The sequence below is a fragment of the Polyodon spathula genome, chromosome 14 (genome assembly GCF_017654505.1).
Source record: "Polyodon spathula isolate WHYD16114869_AA chromosome 14, ASM1765450v1, whole genome shotgun sequence".
Taxonomy (NCBI): domain Eukaryota; kingdom Metazoa; phylum Chordata; class Actinopteri; order Acipenseriformes; family Polyodontidae; genus Polyodon; species Polyodon spathula.
The window spans coordinates 9,329,198-9,351,795 of NC_054547.1; the positions used below are offsets into that span (position 1 = coordinate 9,329,198).

General features: G+C 37.7%; 1 protein-coding gene across 1 annotated transcript in view; it reads left to right on the plus strand.

Annotated features, from left to right (window-relative positions):
* LOC121326418 (BMP/retinoic acid-inducible neural-specific protein 3-like) overlaps nucleotides 1-18,449 on the plus strand; it is a 35,273-nt gene extending 16,824 nt beyond the window's left edge. Inside the window, exons 6-9 of the mRNA XM_041269673.1 lie at nucleotides 5,963-6,068; nucleotides 11,850-12,086; nucleotides 12,420-12,642; nucleotides 15,976-18,449. Of these exons, the coding sequence (XP_041125607.1) occupies nucleotides 5,963-6,068; nucleotides 11,850-12,086; nucleotides 12,420-12,642; nucleotides 15,976-17,092 (1,683 nt within the window). The 3' untranslated portion in view covers nucleotides 17,093-18,449. The remainder of the gene's footprint in view (nucleotides 1-5,962; nucleotides 6,069-11,849; nucleotides 12,087-12,419; nucleotides 12,643-15,975) is intronic.
* The last annotated feature ends 4,149 nt before the right edge of the window (nucleotides 18,450-22,598 follow it).

Sequence of the window (22,598 nt, forward strand, 5' to 3'; positions counted from 1 at the left end):
ACATCTCTTATCACTGTATAGCCTCTGGCAAGAATGGTGTTTGACAAATTAATTAACTCGTTATCACATGAAAAGCTCATCCATTACCGTCAATTATGTTTTGGTTTGTGAGCAGCTTTATAATAAGTTCAGTGAGAATGGCCTTTTTAGAACAATTCACACTGGTGAACATTTCTTTAGAGAGTCAGGATTTAAGGCCAGGTTCCTCAGTGCTTTTTCTTGTTTCTCATCACAACTCTGGCCAGGAGTGAAACCTGAATGGAGAAGCCGAGCTGAAAAGAGCAGACGACATTTTAGGAACTCATCATGAAATTCATAATACACCTGATATATTGCATTCAATTGTATCTGTGATTCTTGATTTCATATTCATGTACTGTACCCTAATTTGAAGCGCAGAGTACCAGAGGGAAGCCTGCTGTCCTGATCGAAAAATCACAGTATAGTGTCAAAGCTTGTCCTACAAGGGCAAATATCAGGCTTGGTACACTTCTCTGTGAAAGAATGTTATATATTTAGTGATGCACTGCAAACGTACTGCTTATGCTGATGCAAAGCCCCAGTGTAAAAAAACGGCCTTGGGAATTGTCTGTAAATGTGTTACTCATCATTGGTGCTGTTTTATCTCATTTTACAGGCACCGAGAACAGTAAATTACATGGCCACCTCCAGAGGTTTGCCTGGCCAAAGTTGTTTTTTTTCTGTTAATGCTAGCAACATTTTTTCTTTCTATTGCTGTTCAATAATTGCAGTAACAAAGTTGGCACTTCTGAAGGATGAACAGTTGTCGGCACTGGATTAGGGATGTAAATACGTTAAACGGTTTAACGGTTAACCGATAAAAAATTCATACCGTTTTTACATAAGTTAGCATATAATACAAATTGATAACACGTGTCCGGCATTTTGTGTTTTAAAAGAAAATATCCAACAAAACATGTGCTCTTTACGCACTGCCTCTGAACTCTGCAACTCCTCTGCCTGTAATTGTTTTATCTGGCAACACATGACGCTGGGTTAGGCCTGATTAGACGAACTAAACCTCATCTATCAAACTAGTCTCAAGCTGTCGATTTCCGGTGTTTGTATGTGGCGAACAGCAGTAGGCGTCGAAATAGTGAACGGAGGAGTGCAAAGATGGTGCGGGCAAAAAAAGTTATGTGTGGAATCATTTTGAGGAAATGAAAGACGACACAGATGCAAAAGTGCAATACTGAGCTTAAGTATGCAAACAGCACTGACGCTATGATAAATCATCATAAGCTAAAGAGGCCAAAAAACAAATGACAATGGCGGCATTTGTTTCTGGCACTTCAAGGAAATGTGATACAACCGGTGCTGAAAAACTGTCAAGAGTTACTATGCTCTATGATAACGGAAGACATGCTGCCTGTAAGTTTCGTTGAGGGTGAAGGATTTTGTGCATTAATGGGTTTTGTGGAACCTGAATATCGTGTGCCTTTGAGACAAACCATAACCGAAAGACAGGAGAAACACTATGGAGAGTGTGTAAGCGCACTACAGGAAAAACTGCAGATCACTGATAAAGTGGCTTTTACCACTGACTGCTGGACAGCGTGAAACACGAAAAGCTACATGACAATCACTTGTCATTATACACGGAACTGGGAGCTTAGATGCACTGTTCTACAGATTGAAAGATATGCCTGAACGACATTCAGCAGAAAGCCTTGCTGAACGGCTGGCTACTGCGGTTGAGCGATGGGGACTGACTCTTAACGCGTGTGCATGATAAAGTAAGCGGCATCGTACTCGCCAGCTCGCCAAGGTTTGTTACATGGGACTCTGTGAATTGTTTTGCACATACATTGTAGCTAGTCATAAATTGCGGCTTTTCTAGCGGTGTGGATTGTGTTGTTGTTTCTGCCAGTAGGCTGGTTTCACACTTTCACCACAGCACAGTTGCTGTTAAGGCCCTGGAAAAAACAAACAAAAAAAAAAAAAAAAAAACAGGTGCAGCTTCAAGTAAACCAACTCAGATAGATCCAGTTATGTAAAATGCACAGAAATGCAGTGTATGGCATGTTTGAGAGACAATGAACAATGGTGGGCTTTAACAGCGGTGCTGCCTGATCGCTCATTTACTGAATTATCAGATGCACGAACCCTTGAGCTGAGCGAAAAACAATGGCAATTAATAGACGATATCTTACCTGTCCTTTCTGCTTTGAAATGTACTACAACAGCCCTGTCTGCTGAACAGTCAGCTTCCATTTCAAATATTTATCCAATTTGCAACAGTCTTCTCAAAAGGTGACCCTACTGTTGAAAGTGGAAAAATAGTTGATTTCAAGTCTGCTGTTTGTCGTTCCCTGGAGCACCGAATGAAACACAGTATTCCTGCTGGATCCACTTCATAAGCACCTGCGATTCCTTTTGCCGGACAGCCAGATTGCAGCGAAATCTAAGTTTATGCAAATTGCGTCCATGAAAGATTGAGAGCTAGCTCGAGTGCTATAGCTGTACCTGAACCAACTGAGCCAGCAGCTAAAAGACCATGTGGAATAGACATGAAGTGTGCCATGTCGGTGCTTTTAGGTGAGGACTATGTTCTAAAACCAGACAATAATACAGTTGAAAATGAAGTGGAAAGTTACTTCAGGGCGCCTAGCCCTGCATTGTATTGCAATCCATTGGAGTGGTAGAAGGCCAATGTGCATCACTTTTCTACACTGAAAAAATGCCAAAAGGTTACCTGTGCATTCCAGGATTCTCTGTTCCTGTAGAACGTCTTTTCCACTGCGGGGCTGACTGTAAATCTGTTGCATAGTGACACCGGAACACGTCAAAATGTTAATTTTTCTGAATAAAAAACACTTGTGGTTACCTTTTTCTTTCAGATAGCTGATTTCACCACAGCGGGACTTTGAAAAAGTACCCGTTTAATCACAATTGGACCATATTTTGTTTTCTGAGGGGACTTTTTGGATTTCTGTTAAGTTACATGTTGGGTGACACTTTCATTCATCTTTGGTGAGAATATTGGTTTAAATTATTATTTTTTTTTTAAAAAACTAAGATTTTAGTTGTAGTTGTGGGCACAGTTTGTAAAAAGTTTATCTGTGGTCATTTCAAGCAAAAGAGAAAAAATCTTGTCTTTTACGTTCTTGCTTTTAATTCATAAGAATCTTGAAAAATGAATTGTTGATTGCTATGCTAAGTTTATGGGATGGTAATGTGTATTTCTTTTTTTAAATGTGTTTTATTTTATGTGAAACCAGTGTCCCCTGTAGTGGATCGAAATTAACTATGAAGGAGCTACTAGAATGCTACAAGGGTGTACTGGTACACATATCATCAATGTGATGCAATTAAAGAGGATTTGTGCTCTAAACTGGCTCTTTTTATGTCAATGTATGACAAAATATATGTGGGTATTTATTAATATTTAGTGTGACGGTGTAATTATGGTTGAACGGTAAACTGATAGAAATCAAATAGTTTAAAAAGATTTTTTATTAAACAATGTTTACATCCCTACACTGGAAGGTTGCTTAGTTAGTTTGCTTACATTCTGCCAGAGAAAAGCAACTCATGATGCTATTCAAACGTAACGTGTGTTGTGTGCATCTGTGCGTGTGCATGTGTGTGTGTGTGTGTGTATGTACATTAACCCTACAGTAATATGGAATCCATAAATTGTTACACACAACAACTACAAACATAGATTTAGTTTTTTCTTTCTGTCAGAGATTAATAATCTCTTGTGTTTTGTCACAGAATATAATCCCTTGCATCTCATTGGATGTATAGCCTAATGTTTAAATATCTTTAAATGTGAAGATGTGATATTTAGCTTATTCAATCCATGTCCTTAGATTAATCTTCGCAGTGGTAAGACTGGGTGCATAGGCCAACAGCTCTTATTAATAATGCGATTAAAATTGCTGCTTATAATAAAGATACTTGTCCCAGTGAGTCCAACTGCAATTCCTACATAATTACAATCCATCACCTCAACAATTGCTTTTCATTTTCTCTGGGGGCGCAGACTGGTTTATTTATGAAAGGTTGGGCAAGGGATGTGAAATACTGATACATTTTTCTGTGCTTTTGTCTTAGTCCTGCAGATTAATTAACTAATTATCACTCAGGGATCTATATTAAAAAGCAATTTCTCCTTATGTAAGCAAATCAGAATCAAATCTTTTTTTTTTCGGTTAATTGTTACTTGGTGGTCAGCTCTGGTGGATGGCTGGTTTTAATGTGATCGGTATACTTCATGAAACCCTGCAGCAGGCACCACTGTGTACAACACACAAATCGTGTCTTTAACTACATTCTTCTGCGAAATATTGTTGCATGTTCATTCTTTACTTTTGTAAGCATTATCCTTACCAACTATTTATTTTAAACTAGTTGTCTGTAAGAAACAGAGAAAGGAGAGCCACAGAATAGTCTGAATGCTGGCTTTGCGGTCTTATCTTTTCATCAACACAATTCTGAACTGCATGGTGCACTGCCTGTAGTACGTTGCTCAAGAGGTTTACAATATTCATTTTAGTCTTGAGTCACTACTGATTTGCAATGGAAAATGCAATTAGGGTATACCTATTAGTGTCTGTCTTAGTGTCACTTATTTCAGAAATGCTAAACATCACAGCTTGATTCAGGTAACCTGTTTGGTTGTTTGCTTGTTCATGGCCATGCACGGTGCATTACTGAATCGTGCATTTTCATCTCTTATCTCTGTATGGCCCTACTACAGCGGGGAAAGTAATAGCTACTTCTCAGATCTGTGAAACCTGCCTTTTCTGATCAGATAATTTCACTTCAAGCGTTTTCCAGTTGGTGTCATATGTAATGATGCCACCTGTATGTTCACAAAAGGGACTTTCTGCAAGATATCAGCTGTATTGAGGTTTCATCCCTTTCTCCTGATGATTGGTTCCCTGGAGGTTACAGATACTGTTCTTGTTATCATTACATTAGTTTTTTTTTTTGTTTCACTTTTCCATGTGTTTTTACATATTATAGTAATTGTTCGGTTTTTTGGTCTAGGTTAATGTAGTGCTAATTCATAGTGTGAAATATACAAATAGTACATAATTTACACTATCTCCAAGTACCTGTTAATTACTACAAATTAGCTACACATTTATTGATATACTTTGATATTTTATAATGTAAATTTAGTGCAGAATATGTACTGGTCTGGAGTAGTAAATGTAGAGTCCCATGTTGCTCCTAAAGTATTTAGGATGTTTTTTTTAAATAGATTTGTTCCATGCCTTGTCCTTATGGTATACACAGTTCCACACCTTATACACATTACAGTCTTGATAAAGCAGATTGGCCTTATCCTGCCATTGTCCTTCTGCTTTGTATCAGTTACATGAATGTTGACCCATTGAAGCTCACTGACTTTAGAAGTCACACACGGTTGCTTTGAAATCTCAGAGTTCTGTACTGCTGTATGCATGGATAAAAAGGTGACGACCTGAACCTGTTTTTAATGCAATCTTTCTTAAGCTGTTATAGGCCTTGGCAGGGTTCCATCCCCATCCTTAATCGTAGAACTGAAAGGTCAGCACCTGTAACACAGCTCTGCATAAAACACAGTATCAGAGCTTCTACAGGGGGAAAGTTATCTTCACTTTTAAACAAATCTGCCTGGACTTATCCCAAGGCCCGAGAGTATATATTGCAAGCCGATCCTACCAGAAAACATCCCAGCAGCCGTCATAGGTAATAGAAATTGGCGAGGCGTGCTTTGATGTACAGTAGTGCCTTGTTATGCTTATTCTTTTATCACAACCCTCTTATCAAACCATTCAACTTGTAAACACAGATTTTTCTGGGTTTGTATTTGGCAGCACGTGGTCACATCACTCATGGAGTTACACAAAAGTTAAAAAAAAAAAAAAAAAATCTGTTTTCCCCTTTGTTTTTCTTTGGCCTTTTTATGTTTGTCTGTAACAATTTCAATACTGTTTCCTAGGTAACAGAAACCAGAACTGGCCCTCTTGGATGCAGTAACTACGACAACCTGGACTCTGTCAGTTCTGTTTTGGTTCAAAGTCCCGAAAACAAAATCCATTTACAAGGTATGGTGGTAGAGGGATGCATTAAAGAGAGTTCCTGCTCAATTGTTGAATGAAATAATATTCAGTTTCCTTCTGTCTCTATTTTCTGAGCGGGACACTACTGGAACATCGACTGAGCTTTGCACACTTACTCATTTAAAAATTCAGTAGTAATTTGCCTTCCAGCGCTTTGTTTCAGATTATATCAACCATTACATTTATATCAAACCTTACATTTCAAGTGTATGTGTCCCACAAGTTTAGTTCATTCCTTAAGGCAAAGCAGTAGAACAAGTAAGAGTTAAATACAGCCAATGGATCCAGAGAGGATGAGTAAGGGATAAATATATTTGATTATTACTTTTACGAGCAGAAATAATTGAAATGTCCACAGGCTCAGTTTGTCCTTTTGTGTGAAGTTAATTTCCTTAAACATTTAATATTGTAAGGAATTCTGCTTACACCACAACAAAGTGTTTTGCCTCTAGAAGGTAACACAACAAAAGTGGTGAAGGCAATCTTAAACATTGTGAGCATACTGCATATACAGAGAAATGTAATATTTACATCAGAAAAATTGAATATTTGCATCAATGGAATATACCATTGGTCTAATTAGTTTCCTTTGTACGACTTGGGCAGTCATTAATATTAAGAGAAATGTATTATGGTTTTCATGACTAAAGATAGTAGTCTTACATATGATTGCAGATATGAAGTGAGGGGCCGTTCTGATCATAAAGCAGAAAAGTCATCAGAACAGTGACTGGTGTGTTATGTTATTAACTGGAACAGATTTTTAAAAAAGAAAACACTTTACTTACGGGAACTTAACGTGCCCTTGGTTTCAAAAAGATTAAAGGGCTTGGGAGGAGATGAAGCACTCCAGAGAGGTGCAGCTCTGTGATTAAATCATAAGAGGTGCAGCTCTGTGATTAAATCATAAGAGGTGCAGCTCTGTGATTAAATCATAAGAGGTGCAGCTCTGTGATTAAATCATAAGAGGTGCAGCTCTCTGATTAAATTATAAGAGGTGCAGCTCTGTGATTAAATCATAAGAGGTGCAGCTCTGTGATTAAATCATAAGAGGTGCAGCTCTGTGATTAAATCATAAGAGGTGCAGCTCTGTGATTAAATCATAAGAGGTGCAGCTCTCTGATTAAATCATAAGAGGTGCATCTCTCTGATTAAATCATAAGAGGTGCATCTCTCTGATTAAATCATAAGAGGTGCAGCTCTGTGATTAAATCATAAGAGGTGCATCTCTCTGATTAAATCATAAGAGGTGCAGCTCTGTGATTAAATCATAAGAGGTGCAGCTCTGTGATTAAATCATAAGAGATGCAGCTCTGTGATTAAATCATAAGAGATGCAGCTCTGTGATTAAATCATAAGAGGTGCAGCTCTGTGATTAAATCATAAGAGATGCAGCTCTCTGATTAAATCATAAGAGGTGCAGCTCTGTGATTAAATCATAAGAGATGCAGCTCTGTGATTAAATCATAAGAGGTGCGGCTCTGTGATTAAACCATAAGAGGTGCATCTCTCTGATTAAATCATAAGAGAAGCAAGTTTTGAGATGAAGGAAAGGGAGACATAGAAGTCTGTAATCTGTAGCAGAAATAATATGAATGTATATGTCTTTCATTTAAGAAGTGTCAGTTGAATTACCATCCAGGTATAATGATGGGTACCTATAAGCAAGGAAATTGAACCTGCATAATTGATCATTAAGGAAAGTGCTGTAGCTCCAGCCTTTACCCTTTTAGCTATGATGTATGTCTGTTGAAATGGGTTTGATTTTCTGAATTTGCACATATTACTAATTCAGAACATTGCAAACACAAAAAAAAGCTTTTCGTCACTGCCTGAACATCATTGTTCTCAGCTAGAATTTGGAACATGCAATATGTAAATTAGGATGAGGACACATTTAATATGGGATGCTGCATGGAGCAATAAGGTACAGCTCCAGTGCATAGTAGAAAAAGCAAACCAGGCTATTACAGAATGTCATGGAATATTGTTAAGCACTGTAGAAATTAAGGCAAGCTACAGTATATCTGAGCCCACATCGTGGGCTACATTCTTGTACGTTAGTGTGTTTTTGAGCACATGTGCACATTTTGTAGCTATTTGGAACGTATTCTGACAAAGTTGTTAATGGTACAGTCGTTAAAGGGTATAATGAGTCCACTGTTTTCTTTTGTTTGTTTTTTTTTAAAGATGGCACATTTGACTAAACATTTTATTAACCATCAGTGAAATTATTTTATAATTAACTAAAAGAATACATATTGTGCCTGTGTTTATTGTTCCCAAACTATTTTAAGCAATTATTTTCATTTTGGAAGTTTTTACTTTTGATATGTATAGAATATGTTATATAAATATTCCATATTTGAAACTGCTCTGAAGCTTAGTAAAAGGCTTAGTAAACTGAGCTTTACACACAGGGTTGCTAATTGTATTAAATTAACATTGTACAGTATGCACTAAACAGTCCTGTTTGTTTGTTGTGGCAAGTCCTAGTGATGAAGTAATAAGCGTTTCTGCAGTAATTTCCGTGTGCGGGAGAGAAGTCACCTTGCACTACTGTTTGTAAGCACCACCCTCCTGTCTTCAGAGCTCTCCTTCCAAACCCACCCCCACCCCCTAATCCGCAACACATGGACAAGGCTTTTGTTTTTTACCAAGATAAAAACAGCTTTCTGTTTTATTAAGAATTACTCCCACTGCTCAGCTGCTCATCAGTCTCTGGTCACACAAACCACACCTGCACATAATAACGATGCAAAGCAAGCTGCTTTAACACACAGTTCCTGTGACTACAATTGAATCTGCCATTTCACTCTTTTCATTTTATCGCATCACTGCTCATCAGACTCAGGTGGAGCAACTCACATCTTCTCTTTGCATAATCAAGAGTCGAGTCACTGTGGCTGCTCCCATCTAACTCACTTAGCAGACCTTAGAATGCCTAATGGAAAGTCTACTTGCTGCTGCCAGAGAAGCGTACTTCCTCATCAACATTACTCAGTGATCTACTGCCACTACAGCTTGCTGCCTTTGAAGTAACTTACAAAAAATAGATGGTGAGTAAGTAGATTCAAGAAAATGCACAGAGTCCTTTTCTTCAATCAGTTGCCAGGTTTATTGAGATATGCAGGGAGTCTGGTCCCAGGTACAGGACAAACACAATACTCAACATTACAATGTTTGCATGACATTAAATACCCTTCTGTATAGATGGTCCACCTCCCCTTTCTCTGACACTTAACCAATGGTCAAGGTAATTTAATTTATTGTGTGAGTGTTAATGTGTGTGTGTCTGTGTGTGTAGTCTAGTGTGACAACCTCTGAACTCAGTGCATTCTTCACACTCCTGGAGACAAAAGGTCCATACATCTGCCTTTTGTTATCTCCTTGCGACCCCCTTTGATGCCAGTGGGATTATCTCTTTTGATCTCTCTGATGTCTTTAGAGCCTGTTCCCTTCTAGTCCACAGCATTGTTATCTCGTTAGCTTGCAGTCATTGTTGGGCAAGAGTTTGTAGACGCAGCGTCTCTATCAATGGTTAGCAGTGCATGCAATTTGAACCAAACAGTCTGCTATCTGCAATATTAGTCTCTTTTCAGAAAAGAACACCAGTATAGCTCTGCCAGTCCACATGCGTAGCAAACCCCTAATCAATTCTCGATCCATGTTTTCCAACAGCTTTCGAGCTAATTGATAGTGAAACACAGTGGAGGCGTTGGTACATGAGGACAGGCCAACTGTACGTCTCTGTCTAACATTTGCCCATGTTTGTATGCCACACACTTAATTACACACATATGATCATATCTCAGTTGCAGAGTAATAGTTCTTTTTTTTTCAATTGTGTTCAGTGTAACATATTTAACTGCTCAGGGCAGTTAACATGCAGTAATGTGTTTTTATGGTTAGAACAAGAACAACTAATTTGAGCTCCTTGAGAAAAAAGCTTAACATTTTCACATTTTACTGTAAAATATGTGTTCCTTAAAATCTGTTTGCAATGGCACCTGTTAGAGGGCCAGCATTACAAGCAACCTGCCTCTGTCATATTGCTTTTCATCATAATTGTACAATGCTGCAATATCCTGTACTCCCAGCTGTTTTCCAGGGTCACTAACAGGTCTGCCTGTCTGTAGCAGCCTGTAGTTTTAATTTAAGGTCTTAATAGCACCATGCACATACTTTTATAGATTTTTTTTTTTATCACCTTAAAATTATAATGCAGAGTCCTGCTGGCTTGCTGTCTCGTTGCTGTTTTATCTATGCTGTACACATCAAGTATTACAGCAGGGCTCTCCTATTGCCACTGGCTCCAATTTGTTGGTAGAGAACAAGTTTTTATTGTTTACCTATAAAGTCTACATGACCTGGTCTTACCCTACATACCAGAACACCATCTGGGCCCTGCAGCAGCGGATCTATTGTCTGTGTGTGTGTGCGTGCGTGCGTGTTCTTTTTGCAATTTAGTTTTTAGGATCAGCTTTATTAGTGTTGTTATAGATACCACCATTCGAATGATATCTAATTGATAATTTCACTAAACAATTAGAAACAGTCCTGAAAATCTGCCCTCATGAAGCTATTGAGATATTAACATAAACAGATGCAATATTACAAGAAGTCATTTATAATGGTTTCTTCTCCAGTATAATACAGCAGGGGTTAAAATACTTTCCTTATCAGTATTTCTTAAGGGAAATGAGACTTGTTATTTCAAGAAAGGAGTGTTGGAAAAATTCTGCGTTAACACAAAGTCTCATAAGCGGCTGCCTAACAAAAGAGCAGTATTTCAAAAGATTGATGCTTACAATGAAGAGATAAAAAATAGTCCTATCCAAATATAAGATATAGCACTGTCTTAGATTACCCTGACAGCATGTTCTCACAGAAACACTGATGAAAGCTGCAGGAAGAACCACGCACTGTCGTTTGTAAATGAGACAGTAAAGAGATTCAAATATTGTAGCGATAATGCATTTTACAAGTAAAAGCAGCAAGCATGTGACACTGGACATGTATGTCCCAGAGTTTCTGTTACTAAAGCAATGCCCACTATTAGTTGATCTTAAGCTACTTGTTTCTGTGAAGTATTGTGATAAGGGTTATAGTAATCAACTGCAAAATCACGTTTAATAAATATAATAAAACTTATACTATCCATCAGGAGCTTAAGAGAATGCATTACTGAAACATTTTAAAGAACTGGTTTAAAATCAAATGGAATTGAACTTTTAATTTGTGCATTGACCATATTAAAAATCACGTGCTACTAAGGTTTTTTTCTTTTTTCTTATCTGTGTTTGCTGCACACTGAGTATACGAGCCTGTCTGCCTTCCTCTTTCCTTTCTCCTGGTTCAGTGCTGGAAAATCTACCTAGTGATATTTGACTGATTGACTCCACAGTTTCTCACAGTTTAAATTCGCTATTGAGATTCACTTGTTTAAATTCGGTTTCTCCAATATAAATGATTGATTGCATCACAGTTTCATATTGATGCTTCCTGGTGCACTGTATTTTAATGTCCTCCGTTATACTGATTTGTTGTCATAGTTCAGATGTAATCTAGTCTTACACATGTGCCTGACTTAAAGTGATTTAAAAGATTATTTAAAACGGTATATCAATCTCTTATTATTATTATTATTATTATTATTATTATTATTATTATTATTATTATTATTATTATTATTATTATTATTATTTAGTATCTGTAATTAATGGATTTGTATGTAATAATATAGGGTCTTTTTTTTATGGAAAGGTCTGCAGGTTATCCTACCAAATTACTTGCATGAGCGCTTTGTCAGAGCAGCCTTGGGATACATCACCTGCAACTCAGAGGGACATTTTATCTGTAAGGACAATGACTGCTGGTGCCAGTGTACCTCCAGCTTCCCAGAATGCAACTGCCCTTCCACAGATATCCAGGCCATAGAGGAGAAGCTGCTTCAGGTCATGGAGGCGTGGGCCAACTACAATCTGGAGTTTCAGGATTCAGGTGAGCCCCCCACCCCCCACCCCATTGCATGCCATTCATTCCTCTGTAGCATTGTGGACAACATGTACAGTGGTAATGTATATTTGCATATATTTGACTAGTTATTTAAGCATACTGGTATTCATCTTACTGAATACAATTGTGAATTTAGTTTGTAAATATAAATAGGTGATAGCTAAAAAGTATGTCCAGTTCCACCTTGCAGCCTGCGAATCTTGAAGAAGGAAGGTCTGTGTGGCCCAGCGACCATTCAAAATCGCTGATACAATGTTCCTGATCTTAGATAAGAATAAGAAACATTTCTAGCATTTCAAGCATGATATGTCCTTTTAGATGAGTTTAAGTCCTTTGTGAAGACTCTTCCACTGGACTATCTACTGAACACATCCACCATATTCCACCTGTGGACCAAGGACTCCAGTCTGCAGCGCCTGTACGAGCAGCTAGAGGGCAGCATGAAGCAGCTCCACGACAAGGCCCAGAAGATGATCCAGAAACTGTTTAACCTCAGCAAACGCTGTGAGAAGCAGCCTCAGTACAGGCTGCCCCGTGAAAGGTGGGTACGAGCCCCAACTACAAGAATGGCATTATGAAGGGGAATGTATGTATAAAATGGGTTAAAAGCTCAAATATAGCATTGTAGTTTGATCTATTTGTTTAGGAAGTTTAGAAAGTAAACTGGCTGTCAGACACATTCCAGTTCATAGAGATTTAAACAGTGTATGGTGAGTATTTACAGTATAAGAGAGCCCCTCTGTTTCTTGTGAATGTATATGTTACGGTTCATGTGTAAAATCGGTAAATCTATAGAATGTGTAGATTTACCAGCTCGCCGGTCAGTCTATAAAATAACTGGCATATGTGAAGATTTGTCAGCTCAGCAGTCAATGAGTAAAATAACTAAGGAGGTGGTTGTTTATGCTAACCCTTAGCTCGTCTTCTGTAAGTGAAGGGCTTTTAAATGTTGAACTGCTGATCTACCAGTTGTTTTCTACAAGTTAGTGTTTTCTGAATAATTTCAATAAATAGAGATTACATGTTTTAGTGAAGAGTTTTTCATAAATAGCATAATCCACATAACAAATAGAGCAAATCTCCCATAACTTCAAACACTCAAGTTCTGTTCTAGTACAGCACACCATCGCTATTCATTATAACAAACTTTTTGGCAATAACAAATCTGGCCCCTGGACCACCCCCCAACAACCCGGCCTGTACGCACGGGGTTCCACCTCCACAGTGAAGTCAACTGTTTTGTCTTAATAAATAGTGTGCGATGTGTATCTGCCTCTGAAATGAAAAAAAATAAAAATAAAATAAAAATATATATATATATATATATATAATATATATATATATATATATATGTGTGTGTGTGTGTGTGTGTGTGTGTGTGTGTGTGTGTGTGTGTATATATATATATATATATATATATATATATATATATATACATACATACATACATACATACATACATTAAAAAAATCGGGCAAGTGCATTCTTTTTATATAAAGCAAAAGACCAGTGAAAATCGTTAGAAATAAAACCAGAAATCTGTCTTTAATATGATTATGTGCTGAGGTTTATTTCTGTATATTAGGGGACAAAACATTTCCATAAAAGTACGTATAATAGGGGGCCCCACAAGTGGTTCATCCAGTTAAAGCGCTGCCACAGAGAACACAGGATGAGTCACACAGCTTGGACAGTGCTAGTTCGCAAAGAGGCCGAACTTTGCTGGGGCCCCCAAGGGGGCGTCACATTGGCTTTGACGCTCATGGGGTGATGGATGGGAAACCGGCAGGGACTTATTCTCCTTATCGAACCCTACTGGTCAGACACCAAGCATATTCAGTATGGATAAGCATGCCTGATCTCTGTCTTCCGGGATCGGTAGCCCGCCCACTTCTGCTCTGGCTTGCTCGCCGTAAAAGCGATTCTGGCTTTAGGCTTGTGAGATTAATTTACCCAGATCTTACAGAAATGTATTTTTAATTTTTTTGCCATTAAGCTCCCTGGCCTGATGTTACTTTATTTCCAAATGCATTAACTACCATCTCCTTATTTATTTTATACATTGACCGCTATACATTTACCGATTTTACACATGAACGGTAACATATATTAAAGCGAATTGAAACACTGCTTTAAGCAGTGAGGACAAACAGCATCCAATTGTTGTTAGACACAGGTTTTGGCAAATGCCTTCATCAGTGTTGTTCGTGGACTTTTCTTACCTATTTTCAAGTTTTAAACCAATCTGCAGTCTAATTTCTATCTAATGGGTTTCTGTAATATGTTTCTGTGTTTTCTCTGTAGTATAATTTCAGGTGTCCTTCTGAGCTTGTCATTATTATGGGATATAGTAAGGTTTCCATGGGATGACCTAATATCAATAAACAAATCTGTTTTCACATGAGTAGATCACCTTATCTTATTGTGCAATTTGTCCTCTAACAATATGGAATGGATAGGGGTCATCATTATTAAATCTACTACCCATTCAGTTAGAATCTCTCATGGTACAATTTTAAGCTTTAAATTAATATTTTATTTAAATGTGTGTGTGTATATATATATATATATATATATATATATATATATATATATATATATATATATATATATATATATATATATATAAAGCATATATATAGTATCATCATAGTGTAATTATGATTAATACTAATGTTCATGATGCCTTTGTGCCAACCTTTGTTTAGAAATATACATTTCCATGGAGTGTCTTTATTTCTCTGAGTGCTAGTGGCATTGGAGCTCTGCTTTAGAAAGAGGTAATACAGGCATGCTTCAGAATCCTACAGCGCAGAGTCAGAAAAGGCACACCTGAAAAGCAGGAGGCGTCTTTTTTTCTGCAATAGTCATATCATCTTCCCGAGTTGTATCCTCTCCATCCTTACTCTTCAGAAATGGAAAATCTGGAATGAATAAATATATCTCACCATGGTTGCTTTGAAAACAAAATGACTACGGATTATAATTTTTTTCTAAAGTTTATGCTTGCAGAAAAAAAGCACCAAGAACTTACTGTGACTAGATCTGCATGAATTAGACTTATTCTGGTTGTTTTTTGACTGGAAAAAGTCAACTTAGGAAAATAAGAACTATGGTTTTCATTATTTCTTGATTGATATTATGGTACACATAAGTACAGAAGCAGGAGTTACTATTGAAAGAAATGAATCTATTCGTCAAGGAGATTGCGTTTGTTTCAGGGTAAACACTTACTGACAAAAGTACATAAATCCAATACTTTGTTTTTTTTCCATTGTATGAAGGCTGTATACTGTAGCTATCTGTTATAGAATAGCTCTGAAGTTCATTAGGGTTAGCAATATATCTGTAAACCCAGTTGTAAATTGTAGTATTGTCATGTTTTTGGTGCAGGGTGCCTTCCAGTGCTTGTCCAGCCTCAGATGATATATTAAATAATGTCGTCCTCTTGTCTTTTTGAATTGGTTTATGCAGCATGGTGGTCTGACTGGTATTGTTGTATACAACTGAACAGTGTTTGTATAGGTTAGCAGAAGTACTACTGCTGGTGTTGGTGGAAGGAGATCATTGTTGTGTGTTTTTCTAAATTTGCTAAATGTCGCAAGATCTATGGTTAACCAATCCAAGCAAACTGAGTAAAGTTCAAGACATATCATCATAGGCGAAATTTATATCTGCCTTAATCCATCCTCGATGGCACTGATTTTGATAAGTAGAGCGAGAACCAGCATGCAAGGTGGCCTTTAGTTTAGCAGGCTAAGAGCCAATTTATTGTGTTAATCCAATAAAAATATTAAACTTCTCATTTCCTCCACTGATTGCATGAATTTATTAAAACCTCAAAATAATCTTGGCCTTTCTGTTTCTTCCACAGACCCATAGCCTACTGGTTGAAGCAGATTCAGTCCCTTCTATACTGCAGTGAAAACAACCTATCAGGCACTTTCAACGAGGAAATCCATAACTGCACATGCCCAATGGAGCAGGACACTTGCCAGCGGGCGCTTCCGTGCCAGGTGGGGGATAGCGCCAACTGTTTGACCTGTGCCCAGGACAGTCCTGCTCACTGCAGCAGCTGCAATGCAGGTTACGTGCTGAGTCAGGGCACCTGCCGTCCAGAGGTGGCCGACTCCCTGGAGCACTACCTGGGCCTGGAAACTGACTTCCAGGACCTGGAGTTGAAGTACCTTCTGCAGAAGCGTGACAGCCGCATTGAGGTGCACACCATCTTCATCAGCAATGACATGCGCCTCAACAGCTGGTTTGACCCTTCTTGGCGCAAACGCATGCTCCTCACCCTCAAGAGCAACAAGTACAGGTCCAACCTGATCCACATGCTGCTGGGGCTGACAGTGCAGATCTGCCTGACCAGGAACAGCACCCTGGAGCCTGTCCTCTCCATCTACATTAACCCGTTTGGGGGCAGCCACTCGGAGAGCTGGCTCTTGCCTGTTCATGAGAATAGTTTCCCAGATTGGGAAAGGACTACACTGGAGGGTGTCCCAAAATGCACCAACTGGACCATGACATTGGGCAACAAGAGGAAGAGCTTCTTTGAAACGGTCCACATCTACCTGAGGAGCCGGATCAAGGCCACTGACTCTCGAGGTAACGAGACCACGTACTACGAGCCCCTGGAACTTGTCGATCCCTCTAGGAACCTGGGATACATGAAGGTCAATAGTGTCCAAGCCTATGGCTATAGCACGCACTTTGACCCTGAGGCAATCCAGGATCTGATCTTGCAGCTGGACTACCCCTACACACAGGGCTCCCAGCACTCAGCTCTTCTCCAGCTGGTGGAGATCCGAGACCGTGTGAACATGCTCTCCCCACCTGGCAAGCAGCACCTGGATCTCTTCTCCTGCCTGCTGCGGCACCGGCTCAAGCTGTCAGCCAGCGAGGTGGTGAGGATCCGAGAGTCCCTGCAGACATTCACTGCCAGACTACCCCATAATGTGGAATACGAGACAGACAAACTGTGCAGTTAGCAAGCTCAGCTTTTAAAAACATTTTCAGTGTGTGTGTGTGTGTGTGTGTGTGTGTGTGTGTAGAACTTGGAGGGGGAGATGAATAATAGGACATGGCAAACTTTGATTTGGTGTTGCTATTGTTCTTCTGTACATTTCTAGTAAAACAGCACTTAATGACGTTTGACATTTTAAGGTTGCCTGTGTAAAAATTGTAAGTGCTCAGAAAAGGGGAAATCAGTATATACCATATTTGATTGTGTACTATAGAGGTCTGGAGAATGACACTGTAATACCACATTTAGGATATCTCTCACAAAGATTGTAGATTGCACTGATTGTAGATTGCACTGATTTTGGATTAACACTGCTAAAGGGGAAATCAGTATATACCATATTTGATTGTGTACTATAGAGGTCTGGAGAATGACACTGTAATACCACATTTAGGATACCTCTCACAAAGTTTGGCAAATAGTTTACAATAGCATTGCCATGTTCCCTTCGTACTCTTCAGCTTAGCAAATGCCTGTCATTTCAACAAACTGCATTCAGAACAACCAGTTCATGGAAGTTCTTGGAATATGTTTGGTGCTGTGTCCTCATATTTTAGTGCTTCAGTGTTCTGACTCCCTAAATCGGAATTAAAGTCCGATACTAGCTCGGCTTATAATGTTTCGAATTTAAAAACAAGAACTAAATATTGGTGGCATTACTGCAATGCTCTTGTTTTCTGTCATGTTTACAATTGCTTTGGGTGTTTTTTTTTAACCCAATAATATCTACCAGGTTCAGTTTTGGATTCCCCAAGCAGAAAGCTGGAGTCAAGTCTCCTCTGCGGAGTATGGAGCCAAGCTTTCTCAATCTCAATGGAAAGCAGTGACCCTTAGACAAAGAGAGCATAGGTCTAAGAACTGCTGGGGTTTAGAACAATGTTGAAACACCACCATCAGAAATACTAGGGGAAATAAACTGGGGAAAATTTAAATAAAATGTGAAAATTGAATTAGATGCTTTATTGTTTGTTTGTTTCTTAGTGTAGTAGTGGGTTGATAAATAACTGAAGGGCACCAACTGTTTGAAGAAGTAAAATGTAAAAAATATAGCATGTTTATTTGCATATTTTTTAACAAGCACAACATGTACCATATTTCTGCACACTAGCATAGTAACAACAACTTGTGAATGCGCGTTTTAGAGTAATCCCAATGTAACTTTGTGCTATTTGAACAGATTCAGAGCTGTATGTTCTTGGGGATAGACACACTCTATTTTCTATGTCAGTTTTTATGGTTATTATTGCGAGTTAAAACTGAGGACCACCCAGAAAAGAAAAAAAATAAATAAATCAATAAAAAAGTAACTATCTCAAATATTTTGTGTTCCCGTTTGTTTTCCAGACCTTGAAGGCATAATGTCAGACCTCTATTTCATGGTTCGGTATTGACAGCTTTGCTCTTTATAAAAGCAAATCATCTTTTCAAGGTGAAATAAAAGCAAATCACCTTTTCAGGGTGAAATGAAATAACTCTTTTTTTTTTTTCTCAATCTACCAAGGTTTAAATCTATCAAGCATTCTTCATTTTCTCAGTTTTACTTATAGAAATGCTTCGAGTCACACCTGAGTGGCTTGACATCATCACTAAAGTTGTATGCTGGTTAATAGCAGTGCTTTTTCATGATCTACGTATAATACCAGGTCAAGGTGCAGGGACTGCTGTTCATAAACACTACGCCATGGTTTGCTGAGCACCCTTTAAGATACAGTCATCCACACCAACAAGTTTTGTGCCAATTTATTTTTCAGTTCAAGTTGGGTTTACTGATTTCCAGCAATGAACATGGACGAAACTACCAGGACTCAGTTTGAACCAAATGTTAAAGGTCGACCCGAGCTAAGCCATTTGCACTGTGGTTGTTTAGCTCATTATGAGATGTTAAATGAGCAAAATCAATCTCCGGAGATGGGACATGGTCAAGACTATCTTCTCCAAAGTGGAGAATGTTAGTTGTGGAATTGGAAGAGTATAAAAAGGAGCCTCAGCTAAAATAAAGTCAGGAAAGCTTAATGAGGCATGTTTATTTAGCCCAAGTTTCCCTGAAATAAAGGGAGATTGATGGATCAGTGTGCAGCACATTTTGATTCCAGTTGTGGTGAAGAACTCTTTCTGGGTATACTGTGGAGCTAATCTATCTGTACCAATACAATGCATGATGTGTAGCAATGTGGTAGAGCTGGCTCCTTTAAATTAGATGTAAACTGCTCAGGCCAAATTCCTCCAAGAAGTGTTTTTTATTATTATTATTTATTACAGCACTAAAAGCAAGCATGAAATAAGGGACATTTAACTAGAGTGCCCTTACAATAAACATTTGTGTTCCCAACTTCTCACCTGGACATGATCCCATTGCAGCATGTACAAGTATGCTTGGAAGGCTGCCCATGTGAAAAAAAAAAAAAAATATATATATATATATATATATATATATATATATATATATATATATATATATATATATATATATATAATTGCTTCACTTAACTAAATTTTACAAGCATTGAGTTGAGCAAGCAAATCTAAATGTACTTAGTGAGGCACGGAAGTGTAATGTTCAGCAACTCTCCCATTGTGGAATCAATAGTAATAGGGTTATTCACTTTTCATAAGCAACATTTGATTCACCAGATTGTACTGCTCACTGGAAAAGGAAAGACAAAGACCCATTAGAATCTCTGGCCCACTCTACAGAAAACGGCAATTTCTAAAGATCTTAACTAGTAATAAACTATTGCTTTCTCAAATCGATATTCATAATAAAGTTAAGAATTTGGCTTAGCTCTATTCTAGGTAGTCTAGCATTACATTATTTAAAAACCCCTTGAGGTCTGTTATTTGTGTTCTTGCTTTTATAGCATCTTGGATACTTTGAAAAAACTTTAGTACGAGCAAAGAATGGCAGCAAAAACCTACTGGGTTACAATGTTTACATAATTTGCTTTTATTTAAAAAAAACAAAATGTCACCTCACTGCTCACCCATGATCAGGAGAAGAGTCATCAACCCCGCTATCAAGCCAACTGCAGCTTCTTTTCATCTGTCCCAAGACTATTTTACTCCCTACTTTACGGAGCCCTGTGGCTTTACTATGTGAGTCACTGGAGACCCTAGCATTGTGTGGTATACTTTGTACTGTACTTTGTAAATACTGTACTGTACTTTCTATTAAATGATGATTAACTGAGATACATAATTAATAATTAAATAGAGTCCTGGGAACATTCAATGTTATTCATAATGCTGGGTACAATTGAGTATGTGCACTAGCATCAGATGTGTATGCTGAGGAATTATAAGCAGTTCTCAGTTAATGTACAGTTTTAACATTAGTTCCATTTAGAACTAAAAAGAAAGCAAGCTACTGAACACTTGCTAAGGGGTCCAGACAGAGAGGGAAACATTACCTCAAATTGCTGGAAGCCAATTACTCTTGCCGACTTGCATGTTTGTGTCAGTTTCTGATTATTCAATTGCCTAACAACCCTAATTAGGCTTTTGTAACAGTCTCCTTTGGTGCTGTTCTAATGAGGCATTCAAATCATTTAAAAAAAAATGATTTTGCCTTAACAATGCAACCTTCAATTTGGATCCACCTCCTATGGAACAAAGAAAAGTGCAACAGCTATTTTAGGGTATTTTAAAATGTACAATGAGCCATATAGTGACTCACATGCAGGATGTCAAACATGAATATCCTGCAGCCACTTCAATACGAGTTCTCGTCTCTTCATATCGCAGAGATGTCTCTTCTTGTGATGACTCCGTTTTGCTTTTAAATCTTACTATACTTCAGCATCACACATTCTAATCAAACTGAATGCTGTTCTGAAGTCCTTCATATTCGTGTAATCCCAAATCCCTAAAAAAACATTTGTTGTATTTAATTACAGTGCCACCATCCTTAAGGTACCTAATAACTAAAAAAAAAAAAAAACAGACAATAATAATGAAAGAAATTTGGCCTTTTTATGAGTTATTACATATTTAGTTTTTGGTGCTTTATAAAAGCAGCTATAAACATAGGGGCACAATAATAAATGTATTATTTTGCCTGAGTATCTTTACTGTATTTCTGTCTTCGAATGTATATAAACCACCACTGTAAGAAACTGTTTTAATGCTTGGAATTACAGCAGTATTTAAATATGTACCTGTTTGGTTTGGTCAATTGAATAGACCTCTGTGTCTCCAGAATATAAATTCTGGATGTGATTGATTTTTTTTATTTATTTATTTTTATTATTTAAATTTATAAATAGACAGGTTCCACTAAATAGTCTACAAGTATGGGATACAGCATGCTGGCTACTGGGAAGAGAGCAATCTGATTGTGCCGTTCTTGTTCCAGGGAACTATTATGGGTGGAAATGTAGTTAAACCATGAGGGATGTCAGTCCTCTGCAATTTAATTCTACCTGGGTTCTCTTCTCCAGTCCAATTTAAAGGGATTAAGTTAAACTTAGTAATTGGATAATTGCATGATGTATTTTGTCATTCCAGGGTTAATTGCATTCTTAAACTGTAATTTTGTGAATAGCGATGGTATGTGAATTGATATGCTTTTATAGTGCTGGTGGTGCAGTTTAGAAGTGGGTATTGACATTTTAAAAAGAATGAAATTAATAAAGTGGCTTAAGAGTGCAAAATAAAATAAAATAAAAACACCGTTCTTGGAAACACATTTGGATTTTTACTGAAAATGTCTTATTTTGTTATATAGTTTTGGAAGTAAGTCCAAATGGTGCCAATATGGTACATAAATGTGCATTGTTCTGATAAGGGTATCAGTGTTACATTATTACGTCACACAAAATAACTGAGAGGCAAAGAGCTAGATAGGCATGGAGATTGAATTACTCCTTCACCCCTGCTCACAGGGCAATGTGGGGCATTCACTGTGGATAAATAAATACATTTAATAAACATTAAAATTCAATGCATAATACATAACTACATTTTTACCCCATCCCAAAGTTGTATATTCTGGATGAGTTGATTCAGAAACAGTCTATAGTTGCTCTAAATCTTTTTTAAGATGGAACGATGCTGACACGTCTTTATAACTGCAAAGAAAGCCAATGAAAGCTGCATGATGCTCCTGTTTAAAAAAAAAAAAAAAAAAAAAGATAATTATAGCCATGATAGATGTGTAATTGTTGGATTGGAACGAGTTGGAGTTATAATTAATGTCATTAAAATGAAGGAAGAAATTGGCAAAGAAAATAAATTATACAAATTCACATAGTTAGGAATGGCAAATTGTATTCACTATCAAATTCAAAGCATTTGGGGTTTGTTAAAAGGAAATTCAATTCTTCACTTTAGCCAGGTGAGAATGAATAGTTCTCTATAAGATAATAAATGGATGCTCAGTGGTGTAGGTCAAAAACTAAATATGCTTTGCAAGACCCTTTTCCTCAGACACAAACAGTTACTAAGCCTGCCTTCAAGGGAGATAATTAATGATT